At 36.5% G+C, this 20,546-nt stretch overlaps 4 protein-coding genes and 1 long non-coding RNA gene across 7 annotated transcripts; 2 read left to right on the top strand and 3 right to left on the bottom strand.

Moving 5' to 3' along the window:
* Nucleotides 1-420: 420 nt before the first annotated feature.
* On the bottom strand, nucleotides 421-3,339 carry LOC125195331 (flavonoid 3'-monooxygenase). The gene is made up of 3 exons (XM_048093519.1): nucleotides 2,770-3,339; nucleotides 1,394-1,828; nucleotides 421-1,152 (listed from the first exon to the last, which is right to left on the bottom strand). Exons 1-3 carry the CDS (start codon nucleotides 3,223-3,225, stop codon nucleotides 511-513), a joined length of 1,533 nt encoding a protein of 510 aa, XP_047949476.1. The 5' UTR covers nucleotides 3,226-3,339; the 3' UTR covers nucleotides 421-510.
* A 3,838-nt stretch (nucleotides 3,340-7,177) lies between these two features.
* Nucleotides 7,178-9,640, bottom strand: LOC125202656. Of its 3 annotated transcripts, none has more exons than XR_007173144.1 (4): nucleotides 9,548-9,640; nucleotides 8,950-9,034; nucleotides 7,757-8,324; nucleotides 7,178-7,662 (listed from the first exon to the last, which is right to left on the bottom strand). XR_007173144.1 is itself a non-coding variant. In XM_048101103.1 (3 exons), the coding sequence occupies exons 1-3, from the start codon at nucleotides 7,781-7,783 to the stop codon at nucleotides 7,284-7,286; spliced, it is 318 nt and encodes a 105-aa protein (XP_047957060.1). In that variant the 5' UTR covers nucleotides 7,784-8,735; the 3' UTR covers nucleotides 7,245-7,283. The 3 variants fall into 3 exon arrangements, 1 of the variants encoding a protein (XP_047957060.1); XR_007173143.1 differs by lacking the exon at nucleotides 9,548-9,640 and adding an exon at nucleotides 9,345-9,462; XM_048101103.1 differs by lacking the exons at nucleotides 8,950-9,034; nucleotides 9,548-9,640 and having other exon boundaries at nucleotides 7,245-7,293; nucleotides 7,382-7,662; nucleotides 7,757-8,735.
* On the top strand, nucleotides 9,357-10,026 carry LOC125202658. Its single transcript, XR_007173145.1, has 2 exons — nucleotides 9,357-9,622; nucleotides 9,710-10,026. It is a non-coding gene; the product is annotated as an uncharacterized LOC125202658 (long non-coding RNA).
* A 918-nt stretch (nucleotides 10,027-10,944) lies between these two features.
* Nucleotides 10,945-13,111, bottom strand: LOC125202686 (UDP-glycosyltransferase 83A1-like). The gene is made up of 2 exons (XM_048101136.1): nucleotides 12,625-13,111; nucleotides 10,945-11,916 (listed from the first exon to the last, which is right to left on the bottom strand). Exons 1-2 carry the CDS (start codon nucleotides 13,109-13,111, stop codon nucleotides 11,039-11,041), a joined length of 1,365 nt encoding a protein of 454 aa, XP_047957093.1. The 3' UTR covers nucleotides 10,945-11,038.
* Nucleotides 13,112-15,958: 2,847 nt separating this feature from the next.
* LOC125193525 (UDP-glycosyltransferase 83A1-like) lies at nucleotides 15,959-18,324 on the top strand. The gene is made up of 2 exons (XM_048091346.1): nucleotides 15,959-16,436; nucleotides 17,417-18,324. Exons 1-2 carry the CDS (start codon nucleotides 15,959-15,961, stop codon nucleotides 18,322-18,324), a joined length of 1,386 nt encoding a protein of 461 aa, XP_047947303.1.
* The last annotated feature ends 2,222 nt before the right edge of the window (nucleotides 18,325-20,546 follow it).

Raw genomic sequence — 20,546 nt, 5'->3', positions numbered from 1 at the left:
CTGTTTTCAGGGATGGAGTCAGAAATTCAGAGTATAGAGAAAAAATATACATGAAGAAATGTTAAAAATTGATAAATGGGCAATTAATGGAAGATTGTTAAAAACTATAGTGAGTTATACATGTATATGTGTAGTGAAATATGAGCAGGGGGCATTTGCCCTTCTAGCTTAATGCTATATCTGTCCCTGTGTGTTTCATGAGACTCACTCAACACATAAGCATTAAGTCATGTGGGTAACTTGAACCTCAAACTTGTTCGTGGAGAAGAAATATCTTACTGACGGGCTCGTATTAATTTCATTCTCATAATTATGCATTTCAAAACTTACAATGCAATTGGTATTATAGTTAATCTACTACTATAGTATCAATCTTATACAACAAATTTTATATTTTATTAAATAATTTATAAATTATCATTGCAATGCAAGAATTCAAATCACAAATTATTACCAGCGTATCACACGGCCATAATACGGAACATAGGTAAACTTAAATAAAAGCACAAATTAGGCTTTGTAGACATGGTGGGCCAATCTGGGCTTGGGATGCACTATCAAGGGCTCGGCCCGTTGCAAAGTCAGCCCATAAGCTTCCTCCATATTCAGTTTATGGGGCAAAAGCCCATTAGCCAAGTCAAAATCAAACGCATGGATCATAGTTGCAGTAAGTAGTTGGACCATCCTTATTCCCAAGCTCATACCCGCGCAAATTCTACGGCCCGCCCCAAAGGGTATCAGCTCGAAATCATTGCCCTTAACATCGACATTGGGCTTTTCCCCACCCGGCAGGAACCGGTCGGGCCGAAACTCAAGTGGATCGGCCCATTGCTCCGGATCGCGAGAGATGGCCCAAACATTGACCAAAAGTGTAGACCCCTTGGGGATGTGGTATCCATTTATCACGCAACTATTCTCCGCGATTCTCGGAAGAGAGAGAGGGGTGGATGGGTGGAGCCGAAAGTTCTCCTTGATCACGGCTTGGAGATAGACGAGTTGAGGTAGGTCTGACTCGGTCACAAACCGGTTCTTACCCACAACTGAGTCGAGCTCGTGCTGAGCTCGGCCCAGAATATCAGGATGACGTATGAGTTCAGCAATAGCCCACTCAACCGTGCTCGATGTTGTGTCTGTCCCAGCAGTAAAGAAATTCTACAAGAAAATTACTATAATCAATATTAATGCAATAAACTCAAAATTAATGGGGTAAGAAAATGGAATGGTATGATTAATAAAGTTGAATATTAAAATGCCACTAGAGCACGTGTAAAAAAACATTAGTAGTAAAGAATACTATTAAAAGGAAAAAAAAAATCAAACTAGTATCTTGGATCAATTAAAAAATATACGATTCAACTATAGTGATACAGAGAGAACAACATTAGTGACATACCAAAAGTAATGCTTTAATCTCCGTGTCGGTGAGACTGTCCTCGCCATCCTTGAGCGATATCAACGTGCTCAACAAGTCCACGTGTCCTTTTTTCTGGTCATTGATCTTGTGGTCATTGACGATCGCGGTAAGGAAGTTGTCGAAGCGCGTGTGCAGCTTCTTCAACTTCGCCACGACGCCTTGAAGATCGAATCTCTCCAGCGCCGGGATGAAGTCGCCGATGTTGAAGACACCGCCGAGCACCATGAGCTCCACCACCATGGCCTTGAACTCCTCCGCCTTCTCGTCTCCACCGCCGACGTGGTGACCGACCACCCGCTTCCCCATCATCACGCGCGATATCGCGTTCGTGGCGCACACGTTCAGCATCTGTCCCAGGCGCACCGGCGTTTGCCCTGCACCCGCTAGGGCGCGGCAGAGAATCCCCACTTCCTCCTGAATAATTGAAGATAGCAATAATAGAGCACATTATCGTCGGTAGAGCTTATTTTATTTCTTTATTATTCAAAATAATTGTGAAGTAGTCCCTCTATATATTTAAATCTAATTACTACTTTAGTTAATCATGTTTAAATCTAATTAATACTCCATTACTTTCAAACTAAGATTACTAAATATTACTACTTCCCGCTCGACTTGGATGTGAGAGACATAATACGAGTAGTTTATATGGAGTATACCACAATCTCATTTTATTTAATAATCGAAATTAAATGATACAGTTGGATGAGACGATTGGTGTAAATGTGTAATCAATTATCAAACCTTTGTAGCTACCCAAAATATACTATTATCATCATTCTATTTAGAGAGGACAAGAGTTCATACCAAAAGCGTGAATCTTATTCAAAAAAGAAAAAAAGAAAAAAAATGAGAAAATTTTAGATTCTCAGTTTTAGATTTATTTCAATTGGATTTTAGAGCTACTGTGTAAATACATATACAGTATTTAGTTAAGACACCAACTCCAATCTAATAATATAGAGAATAAATTATCAAATAAGTAAATTATAAAAAATGATTACATTATAGTTAGTCTCTCGAGCAATGAAACGTGCACTCCGATTTAAATACGTCACCCACCACTAAAAAAATTGCCATTTCACCTAACTTTTTAAATCATATACCAAGAATTTGACCATTCATCGTGATTTATTCAGCAATTTACCCCACTAAAAATAAATGACCATTTTTATCTAACTTTTTTTAAAGCCTACACCAATTTCCTAATGGATTAATCTATGAAAACAATTAGTATATCATCACCTAACAAATTGTTAGTACTCATATTTTCCACCTCTATTAATTCACAACACTAAATGCTGCCTAATTTTTTTTAAAAAAAGTCAATATAATTGATTCTCTCTAACATTCACCTGTCTAACATGGCGGAAGTCGTCGAGGGCCTTGGCGGAGAAGAGGTGGAGCGCCGAGATCTTCCTAAACAGCCTCCACCGCGGCCCATACGGCGCGAACACCATGTCCTGGTAATTGTAAGCAACGTGCTTGGCGCCGGCGTTGGGCGGGCGGCTCGCGAAGTTGGCGTCGTGCGCCTTGAGGAACTGCTGCGCCACGGCGGCGGAGGCCGCCACCACCACGTGGGCGAACCCCATCTTCAGGTGCAGGAGGGGGCCGTGGACCCGCGCCAGCTCCGCCATCAACTGGTGCGGCTTCGGCCCCAGCTGCGGGAGGTTACCCACGACCGGCCACGGCCTCGGCCCGGGCGGCAGCGGCCGAGAATTCGCCCCCCGCCGCCGTGAGAGGATGGTGTGGATGAGAAATCCTAGCGCCGCAGTGCATAGTATAAGGGATAGGGAGCTCATGAATTGCATGTCCACGTGTGCTTTTGTTTTGTGGAGAGAGAATCAATTGGCTAAGTGTGTTTATATTAGTGTGTTTGTATTCATTAGGGGAGAGTGAGTTTAACATAAAATTGGAAGTAGTTGGCTCATATGAAATCTATTAGATATTTCGTTTCCAAATTTGTGAGATGACATATATAGACTGGTCTCCTAGATTTTTAGCCCGAACATGAAAGTTAGGCTAAATTTAAGTGCTCTAAGTTCCATATGTATGTATACATTTGAATCCTAGTATTGTTAGATTCCGATCTCGAAGTAGCATTGAATTGTGCAATTTATAACGATTACAAAATTTTGATAATCAGAAAAATTCCAGTCTTTAGTTTTTATCTCGTTCATTGTATCTTACTCCTAGAAAAGTTATTTCATTTATATTTACTAAATAAAATAAAATTTATATACTACTATCATGCATCATAAAGAATACGATCTGTATGTTCTATTTTTGAATTCATCATCTCCAATAACTAACTTTTATTTAATAAGAAGATAATACGGTCTAAAAGTTAATTCTACTAGTTTGGTGCAATAAACTTTTGTTAACAAGTAGTTCAAAATTTAATTAAAACATACGAATAAAAAACACACAGAGAACCATAACGGTGGTATGCATGTCCTCTTTACATTTCAATGTTAATTCTCTAATAATTAGAAAGATCGGTGTGTATTTGAAACAAAATCTGAATGGTAGTATCATTAATTATTGGGGTATACATGGTATTTTTAGATGATAATAAAAGAATTAGGTGTGAGCTATCAATCAACTGCAATAAGCATAGGAATAGGATTCACATTTTAGTACTCCAATTTCATATATATATATAGTAGAATCGATTTAGTACTAAACTAGATAAGATGTTTCTCCACTTGCAATTTAATAATGAATTAATGTCTCCAATTTCAAACTCTAGTAGTGTAGGTAGGATAAACGGGTCATATGTCATAGCGTGGCAAGTTTGTTACCAGTTACGGTATTTTGGTAAGATCACTTGTTTTTATGTACAGTATTTGGGAAAATTAATCTTTTCTTTTAAATTTAGTTACAACATATGTTGACATGCCCATTAACATACATTATCACGTGTCAATAATATAATTAATTGATGGATCTTAAATTCTTAATCAAGTACTTCCTTTAATTAATTATCAAAAAGACCAGCTTAATTAAGAGTTAAGTAAGATCCAACTGTATCGTAATCCTGTGAGATAAACTTCACTTGCCGATTACCGTAATTATAACTTTATTACTCCCTCCGTCTCATTGAAGATGACTCACTTTCCTTTTAGGTTTGTCTCAACTAAGATGGTCCATTACTTAAAATGGAAACACATTTATTTTTATTTTATTCCCTCTCTCTTACTTTACTCTCTCCTCTCAACACACAAAATAAATTTACATAAAATCTCGTGCAACCCAAGAAATGAGTCATCTTCCTTGAAATGAAGGGAGTATTTTATTAGATAATTACAGAAGAATGTTCCTCCAATTACCTACAATTTTCGTTTTCAAGAAGTGTCAATCAATTTGGCAGAAAATGGTATGAGTTGTTTCTAGATTGGTCCGAACATCTATCTACCTAAGTAGGAGTAGTACCTACTTACACATCTCCAATAATTTATATTAGACTCAAACTCATTTTAATATAATTATCACGTCAAATATAATTGTTTATTAACCATTTATACTAAATTCAAAATTAAAAGTATTCTCTATATTATGTCTTTTTAACTCACAAAATTTTAAAAAAATTTAAGTTTGAGTTTAGTGTAAATCTAAAAATAGATATTTTTATTATAAAAAGATCAAAAATGAGATTGGTTTTGGAGTACTATTGGAACTAATATTTATCTCATTTTAGATTTTAGTGTACCATTGAAGATGGTCTTACTTCGCAAAAGTAGCAAGCTTATTGTGGGACTAAATCCAAGAACTATATTTTCTATCACAATTTTGAATTCTTGGTGTAGAATCTATAGATTTGATCCATGGGGTAGTAAACTTTCGAATTAAAACATATTTTTTTAATTTTATATTTTGGATAAATAATATTACTACTTCATTTCTTTATTCAGAGTTTAAACTTTTGTATAAAAAAAGACTAAATCTAAGCGTAATACTCCCTCTATCCCACTAGAAATGAAACGTTTTCCTTTTTGAGTTGTCCCATGAAAAATGAAACGTTTCTTAAAATAAAAATAACTTTATCTCTATTTTTCTCTCTCTCTTTCTTACTTTACTCTCTCTTCTTTAACTCACAGAATAACACTACACAAAATCTTGTGCCGAAAAGCAAACGTTTCATATTTATTGGGACGGAGGGAGTATTTATCATTCATTATAAATAGATATGGAATCTAGAGAGTCGTAAAAGGAAAAATATTCTTTTCACATTATAAACTTACAACAATAAAGAATGCAAAAGCTCAAAGTCAATCCAAACCTTCTAATTATGGACTGCTTACACAATCAAATTTTGTTGCCTTTGCTTAACGATTAAAAACTCTCATAGAATTGACACTTAGGCCTTGCTGAGATGGAATGGAATGAAGAACATAACGAAATGTCAATTTCTTTGCATTTCTTGTGAATTTTCATCTATTTCCTCACTCATTCAATTATACTCCCTTCGTCTATAAAAAGTATATTTACCATATTTGATCGTCCACAAAAAATAGATCACAATCATTTATGGAAAGATTCTCTCTTACTTTTTCCCCTTCTCTCTTACTTTTTTCTCTTTCTCTCTTAGAGCATTAGCAATGGAAGGACCCTCCCATAGGGCCTTCCCATTTCCAATTCATTTCCACATCATCATTTATTTTGTTTTAATTTTATAGCACTTGCATCTTTATTATGTTGTCAAATTAAATAATTTTAAATGCAAAAAAATATTAATACGCAAATCGTCGTTGTATTGCAAGATTGGAAAATAGAATACAACGAGATTAAAATAGAATACGCAAATCGTCGTTGTATTGAAAGTGATGGAAAGTGGCCAAAGTGTTGGAAAGTGGAGGAATGGTGTGAAAGTGATGGGAAATGGAGATATATATAGAAAAAAAAATCGAAAAAAAAAATAGGTGAGAGGACCGATCGGATCCTCAACGGCTAGGGCCGATACATCGGCCATATGGGGGAGAGAGGGAGGGGGCGCTCGGTGGCCCATTTTCCACTATGGGGGGCCGATGGAGGCCGATGGGGAAGGCCCTCCCATCGGCCCTCCATTGCTAATGCTTTTACCCACTTCCACTAATACTATTTCTCTCTTACTTTTTCTCTTACTTTTTTCCCCTTCTCTCTTACTTTACCAATTCTACATTAAAACCCGTGCTATACACAAAGTGATCTATTATTTGTGGACGGAGGGAGTAATAATTAAACAAATTAATAGAATGGAAAATGGAATCACTATTTCATCATACCAAGCATTGACCTTAATGGTTTGTACGATGATATGAACAAGATATGCTCGGATAGGATAACGATCTAAATAAACGTCACATAACAAGAGAATAAAGAGAGCAACCAGCTCCTACATTCTTCCATAAAACCTGCGCTAGTTGGCAGGCAACAGAAATCAAATTTGTCATCTAGCAGATGTTTCAAGAAAGTCGACATGCATCTCCCCTCCAAATATCTCCTCAATCTTGTATACCAACTATAACCCCGTGAAATGAGAGGAATCAATCACAGAACAGTTGTTGCTTCCATCTATGGCGAACTCACTGACATTTTTATTCTTGATAATACAGATATCACCAAATTTATTGAAAAAAACTAGTAAATTAAAACATCATGGATAGAGGATGTGTTAACAATGTAATCACAAACTTAAATAACAAGAATATAATTGTAACTATTCATTTTAGCATCATGGAGATTGGAGACAACTAATAACATATGTAGAGATCATGATAAGAGAACTAATGTTCCAGAAACTGGAAATCAAGCAATTAGAAGAGTACGAGACGGTTGTAATTTTGATTTAACCTGCATTTGTCTATGTTCGCCTCTGCGAGCCAGGTCGTTATGTAAATCTGTATAGCATAGACACATAACTAGATAAGAATAAGGTGCCGCACGTTTGGATCAGCGTGGATATATCCAAGACCTATACACGCTTACATGTACACTTCGATATTCACATTGCCGTATTGAAGTGAACCCAATACCAACTGTAAGTGTAAACCATAGCTATATTGCTGCTGTTTTGTTCGCATGCTTGAAGTAGATGAGTTGCAATTTCTAAGTGATGGAGGATTTGGTTGATGAGTTTCTGCAGAGTCAAAGTTCAATGTAGCCAAATCATCAAATTCTCCCTCATGGAGTTCATCAGACCATTGCAATCCCGTGGCTTCTGCAACTTTTTCATCGTGGATGGACATGAATTCTACTACAAGCAACCGCTGCAGCAGGGAGTTTCAGATGATAATGAAGAAAGAGGTAAGTAAGACCAAAGAAATTCAATCTTACGAAGTGATATACCAGAATTCAGTTTACCTTCAAATTCAACTCAGATATTAACATTCGGCAAACTCCAATGCTAACTCTTCTGTGACCATTTCAGATAATTTGGTTTACGACATTAATAAGAAATATAATCAGACCAAGAGCATAAATAAGAGTTCAACGTTTCGAGATGATTTTTTTTTTCAGTGTGGAACTAGAATGCAAGAAAGAGCTAAACAAAAGAATGCAGTAAGACAGATTCAGGATATAGACAGAACAATAGTTGGAAAGGAAACTATGGCTGGATAGAATATTTTTGTATGCCCCAAATAACTCAATCTATTTAAATAAAAAAAAGTTGCAGCATGATTTTATTAATCAACAACAGACAAGAACAATGATTTCTTGACGAAATTTCTAGCAGAAATAGTTGACAAGAGTGCAAATACCAAAAGAAGCAACTGAACAAAATGTAAAAACAGGGATTCCACCGCAGTCGCCGCTGTCACTGCCATCTTCAGAAGAGAAAGAAAACTGAGCCAATGGACTATTGCTTGCCCCTCTAAAATAACACCTCATAGCTTTACATGTCCTAATCATATTTAGTCAAAATTCCAACCTGGAGATCAGTTTTCAGATATTAATTTTATTCTATGCATTCTACAAGAATAAGGTAAGTTATCATACATTCCAGAAACATATGAACTAGCAACTTTTTGCAATATTATGGATGAGTGACTCCTTTTGGTACCATCTGCCTCAAAACTCACAAGACTCTAAATAGATAATACAGTGATACAAGGGCTTCCTATACAGGTCATATGTGTTTTTCCAGGAAAAAGGATGTGTACCATGTTTTCAATAGTTTTCCCCTGTCAGGCTCCTAAAGCAAAAAAAAAAAAAGCATCTCATAAATTACACATAGACATTGTGGAGAAAGGCGCAGAGGAAATATATCATTTGGTTGTATACTAAAATCACTCCCTTGTGAACACTGTTAAATTACTGCAAGAGGAGGCAAAATTTACTGTTTAAGGTGTATTAACCAAGTAAAGCACTTTTCTGATATTCAAATTGGCATGTTAAATACAACTATTTCTTTATTATAAAGAACCTTAAAGCCAGGGAAATTCAATTCATATGAATGCATTAAAATGGCATGGTGTCAAAAATCTCAAAATGACTCTTAAGTCGAAATTGAATCTTGGATTAAGCACAGCAGACCAAAGAAATGGGAATACAACCTGCTTCCGGAACAACTTATAAGAAGCTTTCTTTCAAATATTAGGCATGTCACTCAACACACCAAACTCCCCGTCGTCCATATACCTGCGAATACTTGAAAAATCAATCTCTTCGACTAAAGAGGAAATCATGCATACCGCAAATGGTCGAAAGGACTTCTATCATTAACAACTTAGATGGTGAATAAAATTTCTAGAAATGGAATTCAGGCCCCAAGGATGAGTATCAATTAATCAAGTCGTATGATATTACCAGAACAAATGAATTGTAATGATGAGTAAGCATAGACATTAGACAATCATTGAATAAATATGCACACAACTCATACAAATGCAATCTTCAACGTCCATTGCAAAAATATAAACACCAAAAATGAGTATATAAATATTAGTACTATAATAAACACAGAGCGCCAATCATGGCGGAGAGAATTAAGCTTCGCGCCGCCAATGAGGTTTTGATTGGGAGGAGTCTGAGCCTCCATTCATGTACTGATTGCAGCGAAATGCCATCACTTTATATTCACCCTCAAATTCCTAATTAATTCAAATTATATTCTGAAAAAACCCTAATTACTTATAAACCCCAAATCCCCACCTTTTATGCTTTTCCACTCTCTCTCCCTGCAACTTTACTCCTCGCTCGAACCACATAACGCATCTGAATCACAAGGTAAATATTTCTGATCATAATTATTCATGTTTATGCATATATCTGACGTATTGATTAGTGTGCTCTGTTTTGCCTTTTCCTTTTTAGTTGATGAGCAGCCGATGCATTGCTTCGACTTGAAATGTTTGGTAATAGTTTGTGATTGATTGAGATGGTTTCTTCACGGCAATTGAATTTTAATTGATGAGTAGTGTAATGGTATAATCTAATCCGTTGATGATGGTATTTTGTTTGTTCCCACATTGATGTATTCAGCAGCAGTTGGATTCCAAGTATTTGCTTGTTTGGTTCCTTCCATATGATTTGAATTTGTCATTTTAGCTCACTCTCTTTGCCTTGTGGTATTAATTTGAGATGTTGATATAATGTAACTGAACTTTTCCTTTATTCCCTCCTTCACCTGATATGTTGTCTTCCTTTTCGATAGCAGTAATTGGATCAAGAAATGGTGGTTAGTATCCCTTGATTATCCCCGTTCCTGTTGTTTGCTATATTTGCTCTAATGGAAGCTCAAATATTGCATCCTGCCCTTCTGAGGTTCCATCAATTATTCGATTGCCAGTATCATTAGAAGCAAGTATTGCTTCTTGGTCTTTTGCATACTGCCCTTTTAAGGTTCGGTTCCATCATTTATGCAAACCACATCGGTCACTATCATTAGTTTAAGTATAGACATTCCTTCAGCAATGCCAATTGAGTAGCTGTGAGTGTTGTAGTTTGTGGTTTTGGACTTTGTATATGATACGATGAGCAGAGTATAATTAATTTTCAGACATCAACGGTAGTAACTTTTGAGAGGGCGGTTTGTGGAATTACGGTAGTAATGTGACTTTCATCCTTTCTTTCTAACTTCTGATAGCAAAAAAGTCCTCCATTTGAACATGTGTGAGGACTCTTATTGAGTTTACCATCTCTCAAAAGTCCTTCCCTGCTCATACATCTTTGAGGGAAAAAGCAATTGCAGTAGCAGGGAGAGTCACTGTAGTGAAGGATAGAGAAAGCTCAAAGGTTTCATGTCCGGCATTTTTGGATGTGATGAAGGCATCAGACAGAGTCGATCTAAGTATGATGCTGGCGTTACACATGAGTCTATGGTGTTGGTGTGGCTGTCGGATTTCGAGCTGTTTCAGCCAAAAACCGGACCCAAAAAGTGCATATTAAAGTAGGAAGGTAATCTTTTGAATGAAGTTTATATAGTGAAGCTTGAAATCAACTTAAATGATTCAGTGCTGAGATTTGGTGTTCTTAGAAATCACTGGAATCATGAAATCAACTGCGGGTGGTTTTTTTAAACTTGGCAGGCACATATACTCAATTATATCTCCTTATAACAAACATACCCCACATTTTATTTATTTGATAGTACATGATTAGAAACCACCCAAATGAAGTTTATTGATAAAACAATATGATAAGTTAATCAATATACTTCATTTGTTTGGCAAGAAAGTCTATGTTATTAGAAGAAGGGTTGCCACTGAGCAGATTCTCCCTCCCCATAACCATAAACCTCTCCGCATTCTCCTTCACAACCCTATCCTCCATCACCTCCTCCACCCTCTGCCGTATCTCCTCCCTCCTCACAATCCCGTCCCCATCCGCCTCCAGCCTCAGCCCCACCTTCCACCCCTCACAAGCACACCTCTGCGTATACATCTGATCCCCGAAATACGGCCAGCACACCACCGGCACACCGTTCATCAAACTCTCCGTGAACGAGTTCCACCCACAGTGCGTCACAAAACATGCCGTCGCGGGATGCCCCAGCACGGCCTCCTGCGGCGCCCACTCCACCATCCTCCCGCGGCCCGCCACCCGCGCCACAAACCGGTCCCCGTACACGGCCTCGCCCCCCTCCGTCAATCCCGGCCACGCCACCCACAGGAAGCGGTGCCTGGTGGCCTCCAGAGCCGCCTCCAGCTCGTCGATCTGGAGGCGGCTGAACCGCGCCGTGCTGCCAAAGGCCACGTAGACGACGGACCGCGGCGGCTGGGCGTCGAGCCAGGTGAGACAGGTGGTGTCCTCGTCGTGGAGGGTGGAGGAGGCGGCGGAGCCGAGGAGAGGGCCGATGGGGAGGACGGTTGGGGTGATAGTGGTGGCGGCGGGGTCGAGGGTGTGGAACCAGTTGCCGAGGATCCAATCGGCTTCTGCCATGTGGTGGAGGATGCCTTTGATGGCGTGGAACATGGACTTCTGCATCTCCTTATCGGAGGGGAAGTACCACAACAGGTCGCTCCCTCCCATCTCCGGCATGTCTGGTAGTAGTTTTATGGTTTCCTCCTTCAATGGAGTTCCTGTGCCGAACTCATTAAAATTACGAATTGGGTCAAAATCTGTGTAAAAGACGGACTCTTTTGGTGATATTCAAAACGACGTAGTTTCAAAAAATAATGTACTGCCTCTGTTTGGGATTAAATGTCCCATTTCTGACTGGTTTAGGGTTTAAGAAGTTAGTGGATTGTGTATGTGAATTCTACTTTTATACTATATTATTATTTTTTTAATAAAATATTAGTAGAATGAATTAGTGGGATGTGAGGGTCATGGCCAAAAATAGTACTACCTCCGTCCCCCAAAATTTGTCTCACTTTGACACGGCACGAGTTTTAAGAGATGTATGGAAAGTGAATTGAAAAAGTTAGTGGAATGTGAGTCCTACTTTTATATAGTTTTATAGTAAAATGTGAGTAGGAATGAGTTAGTGGATTATGGGTCCACTACCAAAAATGGTAAAAAGTGAAAAGAGACAAATTTTGGAGGACGGAGGAAATGCAAAAATGGGACATATTTTTAGGGACTGAGGTAGTATTAAAAAGTAGGAAAACTGATACATTTAATGGCAGAGTGTTGTTTTTGCTTGAGAATCACCAAAAGATGTCCTTTTTGCATGAAGATGATACTATTGGGAATAGTTAAAAATTGTGATTTATGGGACGGACTAAAATTAGACCAAATTTTGTGATTTAAATAACTTGTATCCCTTTTGAATAACTAAAGCTTACCATCTTGATCGATGAATTCGGACTGCAAAAGGTACGGGATCTTAAACCCTAGTGCCAAGCATCCGGCGTTGGAGCACCAAAATACGGCGGTCTTGAGGTTGAGCCCCATCTTCTTAGGTATTCCGAGCATCCACGACCATGCTGAGTCAACAATGAGGCCGCTTATCTCGGTTTTGGTGAGGAGTTCCTTCATGTAAGAGGGTACAACTCTGTGGATTCTCTCCTGCAGCTTCCTCTGATCTTCCCAGCTGTTTCGATTTCCCAGCCCGAGGCCGGTGGGAAGTGAGATAATGCGCAACCCTTGCTTCCATTCGGGTGCTTCTGCGTTCGCCTCTGCCAGACCCATTGTGAGGAAGGTCACCTTCATGCCTAGTTTGGTCATTTTGCGTGACAGTTTTAGGAGGGGTGATGCATGCCCTTGCATAGCGGATGAAACAACAAGAATGTGCCCTACTTCCTTGCCCCTATTTTCCATATTTTGATTCATTTTCTTTGTTTGTCTATGTTGATATTAAAGGAGTGCATGTATATTTATTATGTTTGAGATCACGCATTTGGTTGATCCAGTTTTTAATCCTCTTATGTTTGTCATGCGTTCTAGATTAAGCCTAACAAACTCATTATTTTCAGGGTAGTTTAGTTCCCCTTTCTTTTATGTGGAGTATTTTGTCATGCTTTCTTGTCAATCCTTGAAAATCCATTATTTTGGGGGCAGCATCTTTCCCTTCTTCTGCCAAACATATGTGATATCCAAACTCGTAACTTTGCAATGTAATGTTCATTTCGTGATCACATGGTATGCCTACTTTAGTTTTACATGCAGACAACTTTCGGAATACTGAATAATACTACTACTACCTTTGTGCCTTAAAAATAGAAACTACTTCTAATTTGATCCATCCCTTAAAATTAGAAATTTTCTATTTTATGAATCTTTTTTTCTCTCTAATGTGGGGAGACATATTCTTCCCTAACAATATTTCCATTATTTTTTCTTTCTATCATTTTCATATTTTACCAATTATGCATTAAAATTTGTATTGTTTCAAAAGTTTTTTTTTTTATAAGATGTATGGAGTATGTAGTACAATAATACCCCCCCTACAATGCCTTGTTTGACTTATTATTTAGTTTATTAAGACGAGAATTGAATACGAATTCAATGGAACTGTGGTGTTTTCAACCAATCATAATCGCAGAAATCATTTTTCTCCTTTTTTTTGTTCTCTCTCTCTTTATGCAATTGTATATGGTTGGACACATTATGTGATAATATGTTCAAATTCAGATAGTGTTGAGCAATTTATTCAAAGAACTTTGAGCGAATTTTGGAAAATTTTATAAACTTGGAATGCAGTTTTATTAACATATATGATGAATTCAAGGATATTGTCATTTTCTTTCCGGCAGCTTAACTATACATGTGTGGTTGATGATGCAATCTACACATACGACATTTTACGGATTGTTTAATTAATTGAAATTATATGTGCAAAACGATATTCATATACGTCACGCTTCTGTAGCTTGAATTCACACCTTATATTAGCAAACATGAAAAGTTATTAATTGGGTTTAATATACGATAATACGAAAGTTGAAGTGGCTATATAAATTGGAGCTAATTGAAATTTGATGACTTGATATATAGAGCAAAATGTAATTGTTTGGGGCCAGGGACAGAAATTATATATATCTTTGTTTATAAACTTATACGGTGGGGTAACTCAATTGTGATTAAAGGTTATAATTAATCTTATTTCTTATTTGATTGCATTTCTCTCAAAAGCTCAACATGTGGTCTACTTCCATAATGTCAAGATTAGATTGTAGTACATCTCATTAATAACAAGCTCACATTCACATTCACCCCTTCGACCACTGGGTTCCATTTTCTGAATCCGTCATAGTCTATAACTAATTTAATCTTAGACATATTTTATTGTGATATATCCCATATTATATCTTACTATTATCTTATCGAAGAACCGAACGGAACCTACAACTATTGCAAACTAGAAAAACAATGACTAAACAACAAGTAAAGTAGGCTTTAGGGCAGTTTAGTGAGTGGATATAATTCGAAGGATAAATATTGGATGTTGAGTTAGGGTTTTGCATTAAGTTTGGTCTTAAAGTAGAACGTGGGACTGATTTAAGTAAAATTAGTATGTGACGAAGTAATTAATGAAACATGCAGGCTTGCTTGGATTCCATTTGCACCTTGCATAGTTGCAGATATCTTTGTCTCACACAAACACATAATAAAAATAATGTATGCAGTCCATTCGATGAAATTCATGAATAGAGTAGAGAATAGAAGCAATATATACCTTTGGAATTGATGTGCTGTCCAAACAAAATATGCTAAAACGAGAGATCCCTTTTTATTTTGGGCACACCTTAGGGGAATCTTACGACCAAATCTAATTTCATTTTTCTACCAATTATAATAGAACTATATTTCAAACTAAGCTAGTTAAGTTTCAGGTAAGCAAATCAATCCAAAATCGAATCGAACCAACTTGAAATTTAAAAATTCAATTTGGATTGGTTTACTTTAAAATTCTGGCTAATTTTTGCTTATCGGTTCGATTTAGATGAAAAACCGATAAACCAAAAAAATGAATTTCTTTTTTATATTATATAAATAATAGCATATTATTATTATTATTATTATTATTATTATTATTATTATTATTATTATTATTATTATTATTATTATTATTATTATCATCATCATCAAATACTCACTCCGTCCCACTTTAGGAGTCCCGGCTTATCATTTTTGGGTATCCCACTTTAAGAGTTCGGTTGGAATATTTCATAAATGATAATAGGTGCTACATTCCACTAACTTTTTTCCGCTCACATTTTATTATAAAACTAATATATAAAATTAGGATTCACATTCCACTATCTTTTTTCACCAACTTTCCATTACATTTCTTAAAATCAATGCCAAACTCAAATGGAACTCCTATAGTAGGACGGAGGCACAATTTTAGAAATTTAATTTTAGGATTTTTGGCTTTTTCAGTTTTTTAGATATATTGTGCAATTTTGGTTCTTCGGGTTCGGTTTTTGTATTTGTATTATATTTTTTTGATATATTTATGAATTTTGGTTTTATAGTTCGGATATCAGTTTTTTGGATAACTCGGTTTGGTTTTTGGTTTTCAATTTTTCACAAAATTTTGGTTCTGTTCACAGTTCGATTTAGCAAAAAAAATCAAACTGAAAACCGAATATTCAACCCTACGCTCAAACACCCTGTATATATACTAGTAGTATATAATGTGATGGAAGAAGGGCTTTGAAATTAGGAGGAAAAATGGGGAAGAGAGGCCATGTATTAGCAATCCCATTCCCAGCACAAGGCCACGTCACGCCCCTTCTCAAACTCTCCCGCCTCATCGCCTCTCACGGCCATTTCAAGGTCACATTCGTCAACACACATTTCATTCACAACAAATTAGCAGCATCCACTGATCCACTCGACGACGTCGTTCTCGCTTCCATCTCCGACGGCCTGCCCGACGACAGCGATCGGACCGACGCTTTCGAGCTGTGGGAGAGCCTCAACAGCACCATGTCCGCCCACCTGACCGAGCTGATCGAGAGCATCAATGCCTCAAATTGCGATGAGAAGATTAGCTGCATCATCGCTGACGTCACGCTCGGATGGGTTTTGGAGATTGCTCCTCGTTTTGGAGCGGAGTCCGTTGGTTTTAATCCTACCTCTGCTGCTTCATTTGCTATAATTCTTCAAATCCCCAATCTCATTCACCAAGGGAAGCTTGATTGCGATGGTATGCATGCAACAACATTTTCTCTTTTTTGGCTTTGAAGATTGTTTTTTATAAATAAAGAGAGATTGATTTTTTTAATTATAAATTTTAGAAAAATTTTGGTATTTCTCACTAGTAGTCTTTAAAATTACAAACTTTAATATTTGTCAATTTCCCTCATCATGTCATCTTTCAAATCTAATATACTTCCTTCGTCCCACAAAGATTGTTTCACTTTGACCGGGCACGGGGTTTAAGAAATGTAATGAAAAGTGAGTTGAAAAAGTTAGTGGAATGTGGGTTCTACTTTTATATATTAGTTTTATAATAAAATGCATGTGAGTAGAAATGAGTTAGTAGAATATGAATCCACTACAAAAAAATGATAAAAAGTGAAATTAGACAAATTTTGTGAGACAGACAGAAATAGGAGAATCTTTATGAGACAGAGGAAGTATCTAGAAAGCATATTTTATCCTACTACGCACGTGCTCAGCTCCCTTCATCCCCTAAAATAGTCTCATTTCATAAGTCAGTCAATTTTCTAATTTAGAAAACATTTTGACCATATGTTAACTACAGTAAGGTGAGTGTCACTATTTTACATCCATTACTTCAATATATTTTTTTCTTTTTCTCTCTGTACTTTATTAATTTCAAATTCAAATTCAAATTGTCGTTAAAGCCGCTATTTTTAGGAGACGAAGTGAATAGTATTCAACGTTTAATTAAATAAGAATTAGGGCGTCGAAATGAAATAGTTTTATCACTTTTATGTTTGATTCAGACTAAACCATATTATTGATTTCACGGAAAGCCACATTAGATCAAAAAATTTCGATTTGGATCTAGTTGGAGAAATTGCACAAATTCAAAACTTTGTGATTTTAAACCACTTTCAAAGTCAAAGTAGAGAAAAAACAGAATTTGTCCAAAATTTATGGTAATTCCCTAAAATAATTTTTTTTAAGATATAAGTATTTTCCCATTTTAATCTGTAGGAAATCTGAAAGGGAGCGAGAATTATGTGAGGCTGGCAGATGAAATACCAGCGTGGAGAAAAGATGAATTTGGTTGGAGCTTTCCTCTTGACTTGAAAACACAGAAACTCTTGTTAGAGTGCTGTCTTTCTGGGGAGAAAGCAGCCAGATCTCGTTCTAATTGGCTGCTATGCAATACATTCTACGAGCTCGAGCCCTCGGCTTGCGATTTGAACCCTAAACTATTGCCTATAGGGCCATTGCTCGCCTCGAAAACTAGGGCAAGTTGTAGCAGTTTATGTGTTGAGGATATGTCTTGTATAAGATGGTTAGATGAGAGAGCAATCGCCTCGGTGATCTATGTTTCTTTCGGAAGCTTGGCCGTTTTATCCGGCCGCCAGCTTCAGGAGCTGGCGTTAGGGCTTGAGCTATCCGGCCAGCCCTTTTTGTGGGTCGTGAGGTCGAATTTTACCATTGACGGGTCCAAAGTTGAGTATCCAGAGGGTTTCTTGGAGAGGGTATGTGGTGGCCGCGGGCTAGGGAAAGTAGTCGAATGGGCGCCTCAGGAGAGGGTTTTGTCTCATCCTAGTGTGGGGTGCTTTCTGTCGCACTGTGGGTGGAACTCGACTCTTGAGGGGCTGGCTGAGGCCGTGCCCTTCTTGTGCTGGCCGTATTTTGCGGACCAGTACCACAATCAGAGCTATATTTGTGACAAGTGGAAGGTTGGATTGAGAATTGAACAAGATGGAGATGGGATTAGGAGTAGGGATGAGGTCAAGAAGAAAATTGAGATATTGGTGGGTGATGATGGGATGAGAGTTAATGCATTGAGATTGAAGGAGATTGCTAAAAAGAGTGTTGGTCAAGAGGGATCTTCTTTTGTGAATTTTCATAGATTCATTGATCATCTCATGGTGTATAAGGGATGAATTCAAACTACCTACCAACATATGTATATGTGGATGGTGAAATAATATTTCATTGGATTTTAGTAACATTATGTAAAATAAAAATTGTGTGTTTATACTCATTGCGTTAATATATTCATATTTCTATTTTGGAACGTTGCATGAAAATAGGTCATTTTCACATTTGGAATAAATTAACATATTTTCTTTCTACAACTTTATTCTCTCATCAATTATCTATTTAATCTTCGCGACTAAATAAAATATATCTATTATCTTGGAACTAGGGGCGAGCAATGGTTTTCGGTTTCAATTTTCGCTAAACCGAAATTGAGTGAAAATGAAAATCGAAGCGAATCGAATTATTTAAAAACCGAACCCAAAAAAAAAACGAAATCTAAACTATGAAATCAATTTGAACAAAATAAATAAAAAATTCATAAATATATTAAAAAAAATGAAATCCAAACTACCAAAACCAAACCAAAAAAATAAAATTGCACAATAAATTAATTTAATAATTAACATACAAATTATATCGTTATCAACTAATTAACATATCCAAACAATTACTGCAATCTTTGCAAAATCTAAACATTATTATTAAATATATTTATACTAAAAAGATATTTAGTTTTCAATTTTTTTTATCCAAACCGAAAAATCTAAAAAAATGCAAATCGAAATTTATATTTCAGTTTGATTCGGATCAGATATTCGATTTTCTGTTGTTTTTGCTCACCGCTACTTGGAACGGAGGGAGTATAATTTATCATACTCACAATTAGATACTAATTCGAGGCAAAATGATTCCATCGATTCAAACCATCCCTCCAAAGCCGTAAATTTATGGAATAGTGACTGACAAAAATAAATCTCGAAAATGTGCAAATGTAAACAAAACATTATTTATTGATTTATTCATTGTGTCTACAAGTATATTTTTCTAATTCTGCAGTACATCATTAGCTACCATAGTAGTAGAACCATCCTTATGAAGGCACACACACAGTCTCCCAAGTCCACTTGGTAAATCTTGACAAAATGATCCAGTTAACCTATCTCCGTAGGCTTGTTGGCATATACCTTTACATTCAGCTTCATCGCAATGTATATCGACTGTCACACATTCTCCAAATGCTGAACCATACACAAAAATCACCATCAATATTGCAGCCATTTTCAAAGAAAAACTCTCCATTGAAAACGAGATCGTGAATTTGCAGTGGAGAAATGGACTTTCAGTCTGATGATTTGTGTGTGATGAAGATAGATGTCTTTTGTTTCGAGCAAAACGTTCCCTATTTATATTAAAAAATTTGGAGACCAATGACCAATATTTTTCTCTTTTTTACACTACTAATTTATTACATGTAACATTGTTAATTAATTAGAAAATTATACTAAAGGCAGATGTACATTTTACAATAAGGTAGGGTCAAAAGGTTTTTGTAGATAAAAAGTCATTTTCACAAAAGATGATTTTATTTTAATCTGTCAATCTAACACTCTGTAATTCAAACTAATAAAAATTTTGGAGAATTAAGATTTTTTTCTTGATTGAAATATTGGAATCAAGTAGAACAAGGACTGAAACTGGTCCTAAACATATAACGATTTTACGATTTTGGTCATGAATATTATCTTATGAATTATTACACTATGAACAAATAAATTAGTCTGAATTTGGTCCATTTTGGACAGAGCTGTCAAAATTAATTTTATGTTTTATGTCAACATAATATATAGATTTGGTCCTAAGGACCCGTTTGGTTCAAGAAATGAGATATCACGAGATAGAGTTTTCGGGCCGGAGTAAAGATAACGTAAGATAGTGTAAAAAGTTGGATATTTATTGTAACGCCCCATTTTTTTCAAACCCTAATTTTCGGGTTATAAAATTTTTGCATTAAATGCCTTAAATGCTATGATATGTGGATTAATTGATGAGTGATTAATTACATGATGTCTTTGTGACCTAATTGCGTATGAGAGTTGAGATTGAGTTGAATAGTCAACTTGTTGAAAATATGACGTGGCGTTGAAAAGTCAAAGATGTGGAAAACATGACATGGCCGTGGAATGGTCAAAGTCGTTGGAAAATGTGAAGTGGAAGTGAAATTCGAATATGTGAATATTTGATGCGGAGTAATATAATTGTGGTGAATTATTTTCCTAAGGGATGAGTGAGAATTAAATAGGAGCATTATTTAATCATGTGGAATTATTCGATCCCTCCTATT

This window comes from Salvia hispanica, chromosome 1 (genome assembly GCF_023119035.1).
Source record: "Salvia hispanica cultivar TCC Black 2014 chromosome 1, UniMelb_Shisp_WGS_1.0, whole genome shotgun sequence".
Classification (NCBI taxonomy): Eukaryota; Viridiplantae; Streptophyta; class Magnoliopsida; order Lamiales; family Lamiaceae; genus Salvia; species Salvia hispanica.
Note: the sequence above shows the minus strand (reverse complement) of the source record. Positions and strands in the feature narration are given on the sequence as shown.